This window comes from Chelon labrosus (genome assembly GCF_963514085.1).
Source record: "Chelon labrosus genome assembly, chromosome: 16".
NCBI classification, from domain to species: domain Eukaryota; kingdom Metazoa; phylum Chordata; class Actinopteri; order Mugiliformes; family Mugilidae; genus Chelon; species Chelon labrosus.
Genome location: NC_140349.1, coordinates 18,515,231 through 18,534,654, shown reverse-complemented (window position 1 = coordinate 18,534,654; position 19,424 = coordinate 18,515,231). Strand labels below are relative to the sequence as shown.

Here is a 19,424-nt window from a genome sequence, read left to right as displayed (position 1 = left end):
TTGGGAAAACAAAGCAACTTCTTCTCAAGCACATGGCATAACATGGGAAAGACACATCTTTAGGTAAGTACTCAGCCATCCACCAACAGCTGATGGACACAAGACACTCTTTTTCTGACAACAATGCCTTGTGCATGTACATACTTCTGCTGGAAAAGCCCCATGGTTCACAATGGGAAATAAGACATCTATGTCAAACAGGAACAACCATCATTTAACAAAGGCATGACACCACCTGTGGTATGAGTCACTTACAATGCAGTCTTGAGGTCCCTCCATGGACAGCTTGAAGGCCAATCAATACTTTTCACATCTGCAAGAGTCTGTGTGATGTCAATTTCGTCATCTGACTAGATCTGCGAAGGTCCATGCAGATGCCTCTGTAAGCCTATAGCTGCTCACATGTTAACCTCAACAACACTCCACAAGGGGATGCATGCCGACAACTCCCACCAGTCTGTTGGGGATAGGGTTAGGCAGTGGTGGGCCGTCAGGGCCAGCAAAGGTCAGCAACTATGAGCACTGTGCTAAATTGTTTCTTAAGTTCTGGTGAGTGAAATGAATTCTATTTGCTTGCTATAATGTCTTCTGACCTGGATGATGTCATCTCTGAGCAGCGTGTGCACCCGTGACGGTCGGCTTGTTTTCCTGTTTTTTTGCTACTGCTACTTTATTGCAACATGGCTGAATATTTTTCCAATTCTGAGGTTGTGGACGAACCATAGCAGTAGCAAAATATTGGTGAAATAAACGAGTTTCGCGGCAGATAATGCGTTATTTAGAGGCTGCGTCTCGGTGCCCTGTCACTCCCTCTATATGGATATACGCTGATCTAATTATTTTCTAAACGAGTGCAAATGACACAAAAGTTATTTGGGTGAGTAAACGATCGTATTTTATGCTAGAAATAAGGTCCAGGTTGTAAAAAACAGTAGTTCCCCTTTAAGCACATGGTATGTTGCTGTACATTAGTCCACTGCAACTGAGTCACTGAATGTATGAACAATCAACTGTGCAAACAGATCTGATGTGCAAAATAGACCTTTGGTCAACCTGAATTGACATAACCCCTTATATGCACTCTTAGAAACTCTTAAATTGTTGTTCTGCTTTAGGAATCTCATTTTCTCTGCAGATCAGTGTATCAGCCAAACACACAGGATGGTGACGCGTTTGTTGGGCCTGCTCTTCCTCTGCAGCCTTTCCTTTAGTCAAGGTAAGACATACTTACACTATATATTGTAATGATAGGAGTTATTGTTTTTATTACTTTTAGAAATGGAATCATGGTCAAATAATGTGGTCTATATGAAATTACAAGAAAAACGCTTTACTGTCACAGTGAAAACCGATTTCTACAAAGTGATGTCTACCAGAATTTGTATCCCTGGCTACAATTACACCAAAAAGAACACCCCAAACAACTCAGAGAAAATGTTTTTCAAAAATATAACTCCACAGGAAGGATGCATATAAAAAAGTCACTAAACATACTTCTTTTTTATATTTTGTTAGAATTTAGTTAAATCTAACATTAGGAAATGAAAGGAAGACGGCACACATGTAAATCTGCCTATAGCGGACCGTCCTCACAAACCAAGGGACCAATGAGACTAGTGACAGAGACCACCATGACACCTATGACGACTCTAAAGGAGTTTAAAGCTTCAGCAGATGAGACAGGAGAGACTCTGCATGCAACAACGGTTGCACGGGTCAAAGTTTGTTAGCAGCAAAAAGAAAGCCACTGTTGAAGAAAGCTCATATTATATCTCAAAGAAGATGCCGAGGTCAACAGGAAGAAGATTCTATGGAGCTTTTTGACCATTGGAGGAGACACTTATACAACACTATGGCAAAAAAATGAATGCTGCAAAACATAAGGAAATCCTGGAGGGAAATCTGATTGAGTTTGCAAGAGAACTACGACTTGGGAGAATATTTAGTTTCCAGCAAGACAATAACCTGAAGCATACAGCGAAGGCTACAGAGACATGGTTTAAAGACAACAAGGTGAATATCCTGGAGTGGCCAAGCCAAAGCACGAGTCAAGAGGACCTAATTCTATGTCCAAATTCTCTTTTGGACTGAGGTCTTCTTGACTTGCAAGGTGTAGTTAACTCTAACTTTCTGCTCTTGTTCTGTTCTGTTCCGTCAGTTGTCAGTAATACAGATTTCCCTGTGCTGTCCCCATAGACTGTGGCTGTCCCTCATTTGCCATTGGAGACTCATCGCTACGCCCCTTCGAATTACCGTTGTCTGATTGGTTGGGGTCCTATTTAAACATCATACTGACTTCATGTCAACTAAAACAGAACTCAGACACTTTGTCCAAAACTGGTATACCGAACATAGACTGTATGGTACAGAACCGTGTATTGTGACTTGTGCTTATCGTTATTACAATTACCTTAGAAGCATTTAGTTTGTGAGAACTTTGTTATTTAAGCACTTTGTTTTGCGGTCTAAGAGCTCAACTTCACACTTAAACACCTTTTGGTTCACTCTGAATAGCTATTGTTTGTATAGACACATATAGGCTCGGGGTGTTGTGTACTGATGTGTTTTGAGTTTAGATAAGGAGGTTTTTCTTTTGAGATTTTATTTTTAGAAAGGACTCGGCCTATATTTAGTTATTGAAAACAATAAGCCTTAACAAAAACCTATTCAGTCTGGTTTAATATTGCTTCCCTCGTCCCCTAGTAGAGCTGGGCCGTAACACCCTGTATGGCCTGACAGAGTGTCAGTATTTTTAGATTTTTGGATTTTGGAAATCTAAACAATGCCATTTTGTATTTCTTCAGAATGTAATCGGAACCTTCTCGAGAACGTGGATTTTCCAGGAGGGGACATAATGTTCCTATACTCTCCTGATGTGGCGCACTGTCAGCAGCTATGCACCCAGCACCCTGCCTGCCTCTTCTTCACCTTCATCCGACCTGACTGGACCACAGATAACAGGTCACAAACACTTAAGTGATACTTGCAAAGAGTGGCGCATTTGATTTAAAATTCTTCAGAAGACCACACAAGGAAAGTCAATCTTGAACTCTGTCCTGAAAAACTGTGTGATAAAGTATTTTTTTTAAATCTTAACTATCAAACTTCTAGTTGTCAAGAATTTGTAATATTGACAACAGTTTTGAGGTATTGTTTAAAAAAATATACTCCTAATAATAATGTATCTGCAGGCACTTCTACTGCTACCTCAAGTCCAATCCGACTCCAGCCAAGAAACCACTGCTGGGCGTCACCTCTGGCGAATCTCTCAAACACTGCACCCCTGACCCAAGCAAGCTGACAAACATTGTCAAACTATTCCAATAACCATCATTAATTCATACTGTATGGTCACGTTCTCCTTATCTCTCTGTGTCTGTTGTGCTAGAACCTTGCCTAATTGAAGTGTACCAGAACGTGGACTTCCCTGGGGCAGACTACAGGTTCTTGTTCACGGCCGACTATGAGGAATGTCAGAGGGCCTGCACCCATGACCCTGGCTGTCGGTTCTTTACTTTTCTGACAGGGGATTTCACACCAGATAACTACAGGTAAATCTGGACCTCGTAACGTGACGCTGCAGTTTAAAGAGATAGATTAGTTTTTGAAGACAGGGCTGTTGTAATGTTTTCAGCTGAGATCAACCTTCTTGAGGAATGGGGTTGTGATGAGCGCTTTATAAAGATGTTCGGTGATGCTTTATTTATTACAGTTGAATGTTGTGCACGGCTTAAACGTGTCCTGGCCTGAAGAGTTGGCTGCCCATTTGTGAATGGATTGTTTAGTTACCCCAATGTACAAGTTTTTACATCCCTCACAGCGGTGAACTGCATGAACTGAACTGCTCTGATTTTGCGTAAATGTTTTGTCTTTGGAGTTGAACAAGTTTGCCTCAGTGTGTTACCGGGTTTGAAGTGAACGGGTGTGCAGTGTTTATTGAAACTTCTCCCGGGTTTCTCCGATACTCCACCCAAGGCATGATGGTGAACATTTCTCCTCTTGTTGTTGTTCTCTTACCTCCGTTCTTGGATGTCTTTCTGTGCTTTCGATAGAGGCCCAGTTTGGATATCCATGTGCTCTGAGTGTTTTTCAAGATTCGAGATTCAAGATCCAAGTCCTGTTTATTGTCACGTCCACAATAATTGTGTTAATAAAAACAGTGTGAAACACTGTTTCTCCTAGTCCCATTGTGCTACATATATGCTGACTAGACACACACAAAAACATACTATAACTGCAACTACAGCTGCACTACTCTATCTACTCCACTACAACATTTTAGGACACAGAATCCAAAACGTTTTTCTAAACAGAAGATTTACATAATCAACAAGTGAACCTTTCTGATGTGGTTTTCTTCCTTTTCTTACTTGTCCATAAGGTCCAAAAGTCCCATTTACAACACAGTCCAAACATCTGTCCCCAAAAGGTTTCACCCTTGTTCACAACTTGAGTCTGGAGTCTCGGGCCAATAATGGGGTATTAGAGTACCATTTACTGGTGAGTCTCTGGTTGTTACAGACCCTAGTCATGTAAGTTTCAGTGGGCACCAACCGCAGATGTTTCTAGTAAAACCCCAAACTTGCCACCCGTCATTTAGAACTGAAGAAGCTACTTGGATGAGTGGTGAAGCATCTTCAAGTAAACCCAACAAGTCCAGTTGCCCCTGTTTACGCTTTGTTTTTCGGATGTCCGAGATGACTGAAGGAATATCTGTCGCTGGCAGAAGCAGAGTGGAATGACGTTGATTCAATAACGGTGTCATTTCTTGTTCTGTTTCAGGTACAAGTGTCATCTTAAATTCAGCTTTGATGTACCGAGGACTCCTATTGTAGAAAGAAAGGCTGGTGTAATATCCGGATTCTCCCACAAAGTGCAAATAACTCAAGACTTCACTGCAGGTACACAACATCAAATTCAAAGTCTTTGCATTATGGACCTGTCTCCAGGTGGTTGTGCATGTTTTCTTATTGTATTACTTATGTTTCATTCAGCATGTGACAGCAAGTTTTTTCCAAGCACTGAAATTCCAGGAAATGACATCCAGAATCTTCCGTCTGCCTCTCCTGAACACTGTCAGACACTGTGCTCGGCTCATCCTCTCTGCACCTACTACTCCTACAACAGGTAGTGTATGTGTTTGACCCACACACACCCACACCCATTTTTACAGAGCAAGTCAGACTCACAAGCTCACAAATATAAATGGCTCGCACCAATGTTGGCTACCTGCGTAGGTTATGGCGACTATGTCCAGCAGTACCCCGTCTATGTCCAGCAGTACCCTAAAAGAGCCTTTACAGTGGAATACTTATAACATTCTCTTCTCACTTTCTCTCTCATGTGGCAAATGGGTTAAAAGGTTCAACACTTTATGATATGTCAAACTTTAGACACAATTTTGCTCAGTTCATTCTCATTACTTACGCAGCCCTGACCTCACCTGTTACTTGAAGAACAATCCAAATGAAATGGTGATCAAAGCCAAAGAAGGAGTTACATCGGGGATACCAGCACGCTTTTGCCGGAGTGATAACAGTATGTACCACTGATGAGCACTAGCAATATGGCAATATTGGTCCTTTAGTGGGTCACCTGATCAGTCCGTCTTTCACTTATCTGATGAAATATCTCAACAGCGGCAAGATGGATTGGAACAAAATGATCTACAGACATTCACTATGTGATATCACAGAACTGTGTCTGAATAGCATACCACTCCAAGCACATTTTACATGTTTATGCACAATTCTTTATCAAGACTGCACAAAGAGAAACAGCACAAAAAAAAATCACACTGCACTGAATGTCTACTACATGACTTGTTAGTCATACACAATTACATGAAACCAGGCTTACATCGATGGTTACCAGATGATGTACCCTAATGACTTTTATGATCTCTGGTGGCTTCTAACATGGTGACTTTACATGTGTAGTCTCAAATCAAACATCTTAACAAATGTCACCTTAGTTTGAGTCACTCATGATAGAAATGATCAAACCTTAATCCTGTTTAATCCTGTTTGTGTCTGCTAACAGACTGGATTAAGGTGGCTCATGAAGGAGTAGATTTCCGAGGTTCTGACATTCGCTTTGAGCTGCTGGATGATGCTGAAACATGCCAGAGAAAGTGCACTGATGACCCTGACTGCCAGTTCTACACCTACGTCAATGAAAACTTCTCTGACTCGAAATATTGGTACAGTATAACTTATTCATTCAAACCTTCTTAAACAAGCCCTTTTAAATACTCAAAGAAATAATTTTTGTGGCATTCTTTGTAATTTTCTGACAACTGGATTCCCAGTGGTTTAAATGATGACTGTTTGGTGTTCCAGGCGCCGTTGCTACCTGAAGCGTGTCATCACCATACCTGTTCCTCCCAAAATCACCAAACTGTCCAATGTCGTGTCTGGCTTCACCCTGAAGAACTGTGTGTAGTGTGATCTACTCACATACACCCACACACGCACACAGATGTCTAGATTGAACCAAAAATGATTTTCCTATTGAGCTTTTGCGTTCCCTTTTTTTTTTACTCTTCTTTCTGACAAACACGCATTCTTCTCTCTGTATTCATGTCTCCTTCTTTTCCAGAACTGGCTGTTTTCAATGAAACCTAATTTAAACTCAATTTGCTTTTGGCTTGAAAGTCAGTTTTCACAAAACTGTATTGTCTCAGTGGAGAGAAACAGCATCAATACAGTATGAAGTGACTAATCCAAGTTCATACTTTGAAATTAGATATTTAAACTTGGAAATGCACCTGCATGCAGTAAATGAAGAGTAATGCTTTGCGATGAAAACTACACTTCTGTGCATTTCTCAACTGATCATAAATGGAAATAAATATCAGATTTACGTCCACAGCTCCTCCCTCATTTCTCAGCACCTTCTACTGACTGGTATACTGACTTGAACATTTCCAGTATCATGAATACTTGTGTGAACACTGGTCAAATTTTATACAAAGTTTTGAGCATCATGGACTAGTTCCCACAATGCTTTGCAGTCATTTTGCAGTGCATCAAAGTTTGGAAAAAACCCAAATAAATGACACCTCCAAAGATCCATGCACTGTGGGGGAGATAAATGACTAGATGTGTGAGCACACTACCTGTAACATTGTGTTCCTTTACTGGAGATGCATAACATTAAAACCACCTGTCTAATATTGCAAACCTCTCCTATTGGCGAAACCGCTCGGCCCAATCAAGGCAGGGTGACATTAGCAGCAGGTCTCGAAGTTTGGAGTTAGGGCCTCCAAGGGTCACACTTGTTTATACGGAGCATGCCACAGATGGTCGCTTGCATTTATGATCACTGTTCAGTAATAAGGAGACAATGCGGACACTTTGCATGATCACATTTCCTCGACCCAGTTGTTTCCGTTATGGGGATTAGTTGTTAGTTAGTCATATCATATACTCCTATGGGGCCAATTTTTTTAAGATACTGGCACCACAGTCTGCAGCTCGTCCCTGTTTTATTGCCTTTTAGCAAATTGTTTTTGGTTTTCTGTCACTGCTCATATCAACTTGGTTACCATCAGCATGTCCTTATCAGGAGGAAAAAATGTCAGATAAACCAACATGTAACAACGTGCAGATTCTCAGTGATGTTGTTCTCTAGTTGCGGGACATGTCTATCACATGGGCACACATTTATATGGGTAAATTAGAAAATCAAGGACACCCAAACTGCATCTGAAGTAATCACTGAGACTACAATCTGGTCATGTGGTGGAGTACAAGCCTGATATTTCCATTAGTGTCAATGGTAGATCACAGGCAGCTGGTAAGGCCACTCCCCACACCTGACTCCACTACTGTTATTAAGCAAGAAAGGATAAGAGAAAAAGAAAGGGTGCCTTCAGGTTGGGAGGCATGAGGGCACGGCAGAAATCAGTAATGCAAGCATTTATACTTTGTTTTACATAATGCTGCATTTGTGATGTATGTACTGCATTTTCTTGTAGTCAGAAGCATACCTATCTTATGTTTCGTCGAGGGTATTTCATTATTTGACGCAGCCAGATTCTATGGTAAAAAGGGGCCAAAATTACAAACAGGAATGGGTATGATGACAAAAATACAATTGCATAATAAATGAAAGATTGATGTGAATGGCTATTTTAACCACCCAACAGCCTCTCAAACCTGAACCTCACTTTTTGTTGCAAACTAAATTGACTTGAGCAGGGCAAATCAATGCTAATGGTGACATCCGGTGGCTTTGATCGGACAAGACAGCTGAGCACCGATCATGCAGCTCAAAACAAACAGCTCAAAATATCCCTGGGTGATAATATTCTATTAAAAAATAAAAAATAAATAAATAAAATTTAAAAATGAACAAAAACACACGCCGAGAATTTTTTCTCTCTAAAGACAATCAGAAATCTACAGTTCTGGGCTCACAACAACAGAGAAAACGGAGAAGCTGTACAGACACATTAGAGAAACACGGTATATCTTGTGGACCACAGGCCTTGGTTAAAACAGAACAGAATCATTAAACAAAGACACCACCCGTGGTATGAGTCACTTACAGTGCAGTCTTGAGGTCCCACCATGGACAGCTTCAGGGCCAGCCCATACCTTTCACATCTGCAAAAGTCTGTGTGATGTCAATTTCGTCATCTGACTAGATCTGCGAAGGTCCATGCAGATGCCTCTGGAAGCCTAGCTGCTCACATGTTAACCTCAACAACACTCCACAAGGGGATGCATCTCTACAACTCCTACCAGTCTGTTGGGGATAGGGTTAGGCAGTGGTGGGCCGTCAGGGCCAGCAAAGCCTTCTCTGGTCGCCTAAACTGTATCAAAATCACTGACTTACATTTTATTTTTTTCCCATTTATCTTCTTCTAATTATTCCCTTTAGCCTATTCTTTTCATTTTATGTCTTGTCTGTCTCTCAGCTGTGGCCCTTCTGGCAGTGTAACTTTAGAGCTTTTATCCAATCATATTTCAGCCATCACGTGTTGCCGGAGTCAAAGAAATCTGCCTGGGCCTCCAGAATTAAAACTGCAGGCTGATGAAGCTTGAAATACATTGTAATGACGCTGTTCCTTTAACCAATCACATTTCTGATTAGAGTTCTGATTAACGTGAGCTGCACAACCAAATCGTCCTTGTTAACGCTTTGATAGCTCTTTGGCTGGATATTCTTATAGATTCCTGAGTACTTAAACGCTTAACACGTTTTTGGTTTGTGAACCGTCAATGTACTGTAAATGTGTGGGTGTGTGTTTGCAGACATGCTGCCGAGGATTGCATGTGGAGCAGAAAATAAACATGCTTTTTCAGTACTTTGGTAGTTTTGACAGCAGAGGTCACTGAAACATATGCGTAAACCACTGCTGCTCTCATTATGTTCAGTCCATTCACTCCCCCAGTGGATCTGAAATGTACAAGCATGAACTCAAATGATCACAACCCCAAATGCCACATAACGGACTTCAGGAGGGTTTTTAATATCCTGGCAGATAATTAGACACCCATCAGGCATAACATTATGACCACCTTCCTAATATTGTGTAGGTCTCCCTTGTGCCTCGAAAAGAGTTGTGACTCATCAGAGAATGGACATGGACCTTCTGAGGGTGTCAGGTGTCTGGAAACAGGATGTTGTTAGTGGGAGGCCTTTGGGTCCTATGGGTTGAGGGGAGGGCCCTCTGTGGATCATCCCACAGATACTCCATCAGTTTGGGATATAGTGAATTGGGAGGCCAGGCCAACACCTTGAGTAATATAGACCTGGACAGACCAGAATTTAATTAAAACAAGCCAACTTTGCAGCTCATTTGATTCTAACAATTATTATGCTCAGAAGAATTCAGCTGATCCATGCATGTGTTCAAGGCACTGATTCCCGTTGTCTCAGGAATCACCACGGTTGGCTCCTCCTTGAGTTAAAAATATACTGGCCAACGTTTAATCTGCACTGAAGAAATGTGCTCAAATAAAGCCGCACACATTTGACCAGGTAAAAAGATTCACACAACAGATGAAAAATGTCCTTTCACTTCCTGCTTTTTTTCCCCTTCCCACTTCTTCCCTCCTCCCTCCCTGCAGACTGAACCCTCCTCTTTTCCTCATTCAGCCTGTACCATGCCCCCTTGCCTCACATACACACAGACACACAAGCACGCAGCGCTTCCTTTCTCCAATGTTCCTTTCCCTCCTTCCTCGCCGCTCCCTCCGGCCTCCCCTCCCCCCGTGGGAAACCCAGCGCAGTGTGACTGTGGTTGTCCTTCCTGGAAGCTGTGGTGGTGACTCTGGCTCCTCCACTCAGAGGCTAGAATAGTGCCAGCCAGCCTGTGTGCGTCTATGTTTGTGTGTCGTCTGCGTGTGTGTGTGTGCGTTTGCATGCACCCTCCACAAACATTCCACCACCGTACCGTCCGTCCGACCGCCGGCCGGCCTCGCACGAGAGCCACGCCGTCACCGCGGTTCAGTCCTGACGCCAGCCCTGAATACTCGCATTACACACACACTCACACACACGACATGTGTGCACACCACATAAACAAAACACTCGGCGAAGCGCACACACACACACACACACGCACACACACAAGGGGAGAAAGCACATGAGACTGGCTTGAGAACACACTCGCACACTCACTCAAATAAACAATATGCACTTTGCGGAACACACACATTTTTGGACCGCAGACCACAGACATTGCATCCTGAAGTAGATCAAAGCGTTCTCCAGCAGTAAACACACACAAGACTCTTCTCTGCTCTCTCATCCCCCAGGAACACTCTTGGTGAAGCACGGCACAATTATTCTGATCTTCTTGAGAAACAACTCGTTGCAACTGTCATTCATCATTGTTCAGGGGTTACTTGTGCCGCCCCGTACGTGCTGGCCGCCTCTCTGTGATTCACACTGTTTCTCCCCCTGTCCTTTTAAACCCTCACAGTCCTTCTCATCTCCATTTAACCCTGTCTCCTGCCTCCCTCCCAGCCTGTTATTGAGCGTCTACGCCGAATCAGTCACTCGACCACAGACCTTCAGATCTCTGTCTTTGTTTTCCCCTTTCTCGGTCTCTCTCCATCCCTCCCTCTTGCCCACTTCTTTTCTGTCTGTCCATTGTTGAGGAGACAGTGGCGCAGACAAGCAGGGAGAGAAGATATCCGCTGGTGTACCACAAGATTGGAGAGAAAGAATGGCAGAGAGACAGCAGAGGAGAGGAAGATACATTGACTGATATGAGGGTAAAGTTAATTACAGGGGACTGCCAATTAGAGGGTAAAGTGATGGGTCTGTTTGCCTCGCCGCGGCATCCCAAAAACATCACCATCTCCCACCATGTTTATCCTCCGCAGCCACAAGACCACAGCTCCCATCAGCCATCGCTGGAGACAGCTCAGACACCGAGGGGGTTACGGCTGGGGAACATGCATGCAGTGTTTGCAGACATGGCTGATAGGAATAAACGGGTAATTCTTTTGCAACCATTCCTTTTGCATTTGTATTGGTAGCAGATGACACAGCTGCAGTTACATGTTCGCATACAGTCGAGAGATTAAAAACAAAGGTGAACACGAAGAAAGTCAAAGGCACTTTATAAAGTTTTTTTTTTGTCAAACATTCGTCAGAAAAGATGGAAAATGAATCAAGTGTATAAATGTCTTGGGAAAACAAAGGGAGAAATATCACAGTTCAGTGATCAGTACAAAGTCAACCAAAGACTGTTGAGCGATATACTTTATACATGGCTCTGTTTGACACTCTTCCGTGTGTGTGTTTGTCAAGCAAGATCATGTACATGGATTTATTCAAATATATTCCTTCACATTCCTTCATCATCCCATTATATATGATTGTGATAATCTGAATCTTCACCCATTGTCTGATATGGCTTTTAGAATCCCTCAAATGAGACAATCATCAACGTTCAATACTTCTTTACCCAAAGGTATCATATTTGCTACATGGTGTACATGGGAGGTCCATGTCCACTGTACAGAGTCCATTTGGAAAACAAAAAAAATTCGAGCTGCCCCTCAAAAAGCTCCGATCTCAGTCCCCCATCCCTGGGCCGCCTTGGCTGATCCGCTCAAGCCCCTTCGCTGGGCTGTGGGAGATCCCAGAGGTGCAAAGGGCCTGAAAGACACTTGCAGAGGGGCAGAAGATGATGAAGTACAAGAGGAGGAGGTAGAAGGAGAGGAAGAGGAAGGGGTGGGGAGAGGTAGAGGTGAGGCCCTGGTGGTGCTGTGAGGGGACGGCTGGGTCGGTCTGGAGGGTGCCAGGGCGGGAGACGCCGTGTGGGAGGGCACCCTGTGGACGGCGGCCAAAGCCGTTGGCGCGAGGAGCGGCGGCGCACCCTGCTGGCACCCGGCCAGAGGGGCGAGGCGGAGGGAGGCGGGTGACGGGTAGGTCCCCAGCAGAGCCAGATCCCTTCGCCCACTGGGGAAAGCAGGAGAGGAAGAGGCCGGCGAGGCGGGGGAGATCTGAGGGAAGGACGCCCATGCCCAAGGAGGGAAGGGGAGGGTGGAGGCTGGGGGCGACTGTAGGAGAAGAGGGTCGAGCTCGCTTGCGCAGTGGGAGAGGTGGGAGACCAGGCGAGCTCCGATAGGGTCCGGGGACTCCCCTTCAAGCGAGCTGAGGTATCGAACCACCTCTCCAACACACTCCCTGAACCCCAGGGTCCTGTAGTCGACTGCCAGAGCCCTTGCATCAAAGTATCCTGAGAGAGGAAAGCAAAGTTTAGTCATGCGCTGAGTAAAATTAATGGAATGCATTTAGTCATAAAAAAATAGAAGGACAGTAAATCACTATTTGTCAGCTCTTTGATTCATTTTAATTCCTTTTTTAGCTGTATTGCAGGGACTCTTGTCACCTTTTCCTCCCATGGCATGCAGCAGTTTGAGATGGTCCACTGTCATCTGCAGAATCTCAGCTTTCTCCAACTTAGAAGAACCCTTTAAGCAAAATTAGCCACATTTTATTCAGGAGCACGATTCTCATTCTTATTTTTTCTCAAATTCTGTAGGGATCCTAATTAATTCCCTTCTCGTAAGCCGGTACCTGTTTCTCAAAAGCGCTTGGCACCAGCCTCCGGAGCTCTGACAAGCTGTGGTTGATCCGGTCCCTGCGCCTCTTCTCTATGATCTACAAAACAAGAGGAGCAGAGGGACGTTCAGCGCCAACCAAAGAGACAAGACTAAACTGATTAAGATCCAAAGCTGTAATCCACTCACTCCTCTTCTCTTCTTTCGGGCCAGAATCTGTGAGGCGCTGCCTGGAGACATGGACCCCGTGACTGGACTGCACCATGGAGATAGAGTAACAGAAGCAGGGGAGAGATGGGAGGATTGGCACAGGGAGAAGACATGGTAACTTTGATTCGTCTGCATATTGTTATTATTACCCTTCTTAATATGACACAGAGGCAGGATGGCACATCAGACCCCTTCAATCTAATTCATTGTTTGGGCACAGAACAGCAGAGGGGTGCCCGGGAGAGGAGGGAAGATGAGATTGTTTTTGGCTTAATGCGTTTCTGGACATTAGGCTCAGTAAAATGACATGCTGTTCTCCTTTCCATGTGAGCGAAAGCACTTTTAGAAAGATGATTATATAGCCCCGGGGCGATGCTTTCGCTCGCATGGGGCTCCAACATGCAGCGTAGGATCTGAGCCGCTCCGAGTGCAGTCACTCAATGTGGATTGTGTTTGTTTGTGAACTCTCATCTTACAGGCCTGAAAGAGGCTGACAGCTTGAAGTTCCCTCCTAACTGCCCCACAAGAGAATTATTGCGTTTCTATTAGATTTTAACATGAAGGCTGCCAGTTCAGCTGTGTGTTTTTGTTTAGGTTTACGTTTGATGGTGCTGACTTGAAAAGGCAGCACTGTCTTCTGTTTGCATGTCACATGGCAATTTCATTTATCAAAACCGTCTTTAGTGTTGCTGGCTTGCTCAGGGCCTGTGATGTAACCAGCGCTGGCGTGGATGAGTTTTTGTAAACTGTAGATGCACAAATACACTTTAATGAATGCTCCCTTTAATCCAGATGTCTTGTAATGCAAGCCAAGGAATCTGACTAATTCACCTAAAAAGCAAAAAAACGGAATAATGACTTTTAAACAGGCTCAGGGTAATTTTACTGTTTATCAGCCGTTTTCCACAACACTGAATCAAGTTACTTGTAATGGGCTGCAGTTAAATAACATTTGCGATGAAAGGCTAAAGATTTTCTTTCTTTTTACAAAGTGTTTGAGTTTGTATTTAGCGCTACACCGTTGCTTTACAAGCTTTTTATTTTCATATTAATCATGCATGTTAATATTTAACAAAAACCCTAACCCCTAACCCTAATCTTTTAACCCAAATAATCCTAACCCTTAATATAGTAAACCTGAAAAGATGAATCAACTTTTAAAACATCTGCATCTTCATCTTCGACCACGGACTAAATGTCACAAATAAAGCAAAGTTGTTTTTAAATAGCAGTGAGCGTATGTGATAGGATGCTGCAAATCTGTCTGTGTGCATTAAATATTCTTGCAAAATTCTGCCGAATGCATTTGATGAGGTGCATGCTTTTCTCCCGCTTTCGTATTAATTTGACGGACTGAGTTTTCCCTTTTTGCATATTGACGTGACGTAAAAAAAGTAGACATAAATAAATATCACTGCTTGGCAGTAATTTGTAACCAAAAAATTAAAAAAAATATTGTGAACCTCGACTTACAAAACTTTCCGTAAAAGATCTCAAAGACGTTTTTCTTCTTTATTAAATTCCCTATTCGTCCAATTCAATTTTTCTTATTTATTAAATAAGAAAATCCTGCTTTTGACTCCAGCCCGTCGCCTTGCCTCGGACTTGAGAGGCCTAACGCACTTTTTACTACGTTCCTCTGACTGTGATGCATGCAAAAGAAGCAAAAGGCAAAAGTGATCCCACAAAATGTGTTTAGAAAGAGACTAAAGTGTGGTCTGAAACTCAGTAAACACGTCAATTTAAAACTAATTGGAAGATTTGGGGGATGTTTTTTTGTTTTGTCTTGTTAGTTTCTTTTTTTTTTTTTTATGAAAATCCTGCAAGCATTAAAATCTTTGATGTGAACTCAGAAAGCTTTAAATGACACAAATCACAAAATCCTCCCTATTTTGTCAAACGCCACATCAGCTGCTTGGCCCTCAGAACTGACACTTTTCCCGCCGTCTCTGAACTCATCTCAGATTTTGAATCACGTTCACGAGTGAATTTGCATTTCTCTGCTACATGCAGCTGTGTGGTTTCCCTTTTGAAACAGTGACTGGGGGGGGGGGGGGCTCGTGTTAGAATCTCAGGTGTGGCTGGTCGGATGCTCACCAGTAGCTGTCCTCTTGTCCCACGTCAATGAACTCGTCTGTGTCCGAGTCCGGCGAGCTGTAGTCGTGAGGTCTCTTCATCTCTCTGCCCCCTTCCTCGCTGGCTGGACTGATGATGATGATGTTGATGGTGATGGACGGGTGGCCGGATGATGGGCTGGTGGACCTGGGTGATCCTGACGGTCGCTCTCTGCGGCGTGGAGGCAAACACACTGCGGAGCGTCTCCCTCTGGACTTAAAAAGCACTCACCCTGCGTGCCCCTCGCTCTCTGTTTCTCGTGCGCTGTGACTTATAAAAGCCCTGTTGTCCTGAGTTACTTCTTGTCACTTGTGTTTGTTTGGTTGCTTCTTCATGTGTCTGTCTCTGAGTCAGCGGTGCCACTTGATCAACCCCCAAGGGCCCATGACAACTAAGGAAATTCACAAGCCGCTTTAGTCTTTTACTCTATCACTGGCATCCAATCGTAGTCACTCTCTCTCTCTCTCTCTCTCTCTCTCTCTCTGTCTGTTATTTCTCTCTTGGCTCTCTCTCTCTGTCACAGCCACCCAATGACAAAATAGCACTTTGGCAAATGGGGCAGGGTTGCCAGCTTCGGCTCCCCCGCCTCCTCTCCCTGTCTCTCCTCCCTCCCTTTAATCTGCCCTTCCCCGGCTTGTCACCCTCCTCCCCTCCTCCCTACACACACACACACACACACACACACACACACACACTGGCCCTATCTTTCCACCCCTTTGCCCAGTCATCCTCAGTCAATTAGCCTCCAATCTCATCCCGCTTTCTTTCCTTCCTTCCTTCCTTCCTTCTTTCCATCCTCCTTTCTTTCTCTTTCTGCTCCTCTAATTATGCTGCACAATGGCAGCAGGACGGAGGGAAGGAGAGAGGTGAGGGGTGTGGGAATTATGAACTGTGCGAGCACTCCATCATTTTTGCAGGGGGGGGGGGGGGGGGGCGGCGTTGGGACGATGCGCAACGCCTCACTCTCACACAGTCCACACAGGTGGCTGGAAGAATGGGGCTACTGGGCTGCTTTGTGCGTGTGAGAGAAAGAGATAGGGAAATAGAGGAAAAACACAATTGCAGTGATCAAAATGTCAAAAAAAGTCTATGTTTAGCTGCACAATTCGTGAAAAATCCCCAAACTACCCATGTTTTGGTATAAAATCTTTGTATTGGTGATTTAACATAGGCTTTAAAAACTTTTTTCAAACATTTGCCATCACAGTTTAGCTCCATTAGTCCATTTTTTTAACAGCCTAAAGTAAAGCTGGATGGGTATCAAAGAAATATAATGTACTGATTAACCAGTCATGCAACTGCAGAATAGAAATGTGACTTTAGATTATCAAGACATCAAGATCACACCTCAGGCTCTGACTTTTGAACTTCCTCCAAAATCTCTTTTGTGTGTGCGAGACACGAGGGCAGGTACCCAAGGGTCAAGAGGGGAATCAGCCCAGTGAGTGTCCGAACATCTGGGCTCTTCGCCGGGACAAGATAGCGCTCTCCGCGCGCGGGCAAACCCCGACCTCGAGCGGCTCCTTGCAACACTTAGCGCTTTGGTTCCGCTGCCACCGTGGGAAGATTGCTGGTGCAGATTGCCATGGAAACATGAGACCCAGGCGCCGGTTGTTGGGAGCGATGCCTGACTGACCCGGCAGTGTGTGCATATGTGTGTGTGAAAGACGGAGAGAGGCCAAGTGGCATGCCCCCTTCCACACAATGCCCAGCTGAGTGTGTCTCTTCCTGCCTGGCAGACTGGAAGGGTGTGTTAGTTTAAACATAGCACAATGTATGAGCGCGAGATCCTTTGTGTGTATTTGTCGAGCGAGAAAGCTGTCTTTTGGCCATGCAAGTTTTTAATAAGCTCCTAAAATCAGGTTCAATCTCTTCTGCCTTCACGCAGGGTTTAATTTTTAGCCTCGTCCATCGACATCTCGTCACAAACTGTGTGTAAAGTAGTAAACTAACTTGAAACATGTGCATGTGCGTGTGTTTGTAGAAAAAAAAAAAAATACCCAAGTGTCAGTAATCAGTGTGACCATCACCGGGGGGCTCGCAGTGTGGTGAATATGAGTCAGGACTGACAGAAAAGAGAAATCCCTTTTTCTCAGCCCCCGCCCCGTCCACATATCCTTTCATTACCAATCATTCCTTAATTCAGATCTGGATCTCATTTCAGCGTCAGAAAACTGAAGGGGGAAAAAAAAAAAAAAGAAAAAAGAAAGAGCCTGAAAGGAAAGGGACATCTATGAAGTCAGGCCTCAGTCTTCTCTTCTGTTGTTATTTTTATCCACCCCTTTCTCCTTCTCTTCAAAGATCCCTCTCTTTATCATTTTTTAGAAATGAAATCACTCCGGTCTTCAATCGTTGTTTGGGGCCTCCCAAAAAGTTCCAGGATGCCGCGCGGAAAACACGCAAGAAGTGGAAAGTAATTAAGAGGATGAGCGAATAAATAAATACATTAATTATAAAAATGGTTTCATGGCGGGAGGCGTGTGTGAAGGGAGGGTGTTTGGAGACAAACATTAGAGAGAGAGGGAGAAAGAGAGAGAGAGAGAGAGAGAGAGAGAGAGAGAGAAAACTGGCACCGCGTGGCGGGATGGAATTCTGGGAGATTTCTGGCGATCTTGGTCGGCCACTTCAAGTCCTCTCCCCTCCCTTCCCACCAAACCACAACAAGGCGACGTCCCTTATTGAAATTAACAAGCTCATACTTTTACAATTTGCGCACACACGCACACATGCGCAGCTCAAATATGAACGTGTGAACGCTCAAGGACATGCAGCGCACACAGACACAAACACACACACACAAAGGCACACAAAACTGATTCATACAAACACACACACACACACAGCTCCCCTCACGCGAATGTGGACAGTGCTCGCCCGCAATTTATAAGGCACAAACACTCAGCTGCAATTATTGCTTCTGATGCATGACTATTGCTATTGTTTGAAAGTCTGTGAGATGGAACCGGCTCAGCGGGACGTGTTGTTTGTTACTTTTCCCCACGTTCATGTCAAACTGAATCACTGATCAGATGCCGCACGTCTCGCTGCATGGCTGGACTTTGATTATTTGTTCTCTAGCCTTTCAGCAGCAGGAGAAAAAAAAATGCAGAAAGACCACTGTAAAGAGACAAATGAAGAAAGCTGTTACCCATCAAAATATATATGTATAAAAAAAGAAGAAAACAAAACAGCTGTTCCAGTGTATTTTGATTTCTCCCTAAAAGTGGACATTTAGAAGCAAACATCATCAATAAAAATGACAAGGGCTATTTTATGGTACTACGGGAAACAAGTTTACTAGTTTTCCCTTGCTGGTGAGCGCAAGGAAGTTTGAAATGAGGGCCGAAAAACAGATTGCATTTAAACTTAAATGTTTTTATGTTGTTTTTTTTAATTCCCTATGTAAAACCAAAGACATATCACGATAAAACATTAAATTAAAGTTAAAAAAATGCATGATATCTAACAAGTTAGAAGACATAATAAATAAAAATTGAATGAAGCACGTAATCATTCAGATTCACCAAATGTTAGCTTTTCATTACAGGCTTATTTTAAAAGTTAAAAGTCATTCAGTAAATCTGCAAACCTAAAACTGAAAAAAAGAAAAAAAAAGAAAACAGTTTTCTTTGGAAATCATAAAATGTGCTCGACCTCAGAAATATGTTTTTTTTACCACTTGTATGATTCTTGTTCTGATTAAGCCCTTTGACTAAAATGCTACAAAAATCATGTTCCGATTTTAGGCGACCGTTCCGATAGTGTGCCACCATTCCCCGCTTTGAGGACTGATGAAATGTAAAGATTTGTGCTGTGGTGTTGAAACTGAAGCAGGTTTATAACAAGGAAAGGTTTGTTTCATGGTGAAAATACAGGGACCGAATCCTAGATGGTCACATTTCAAATGAAAATTTGAATGGAAGTTAATGATCCCCAAAATTTTCAAACATCATCAAATACCAGCAAATGAAACGTTCACTGTCCAGAAGCCCTGTGGAGGATTAGTGAAAGGCCAAATGCCGTCAAAGAAACCCTGCATGATGCCCTGCAGCACGCAACTACTAG

General features: G+C 43.6%; 1 protein-coding gene across 1 annotated transcript; it reads right to left on the bottom strand.

The window, feature by feature from the left end:
• Positions 1-9,519: 9,519 nt before the first annotated feature.
• On the bottom strand, positions 9,520-15,961 carry heyl (hes related family bHLH transcription factor with YRPW motif like). Its single transcript, XM_084563763.1, has 5 exons — positions 15,342-15,961; positions 13,224-13,290; positions 13,051-13,134; positions 12,863-12,944; positions 9,520-12,709 (listed from the first exon to the last, which is right to left on the bottom strand). The coding sequence occupies exons 1-5, from the start codon at positions 15,419-15,421 to the stop codon at positions 12,027-12,029; spliced, it is 996 nt and encodes a 331-aa protein (XP_084419889.1). The 5' UTR covers positions 15,422-15,961; the 3' UTR covers positions 9,520-12,026.
• Between the last annotated feature and the right edge of the window lie 3,463 nt (positions 15,962-19,424).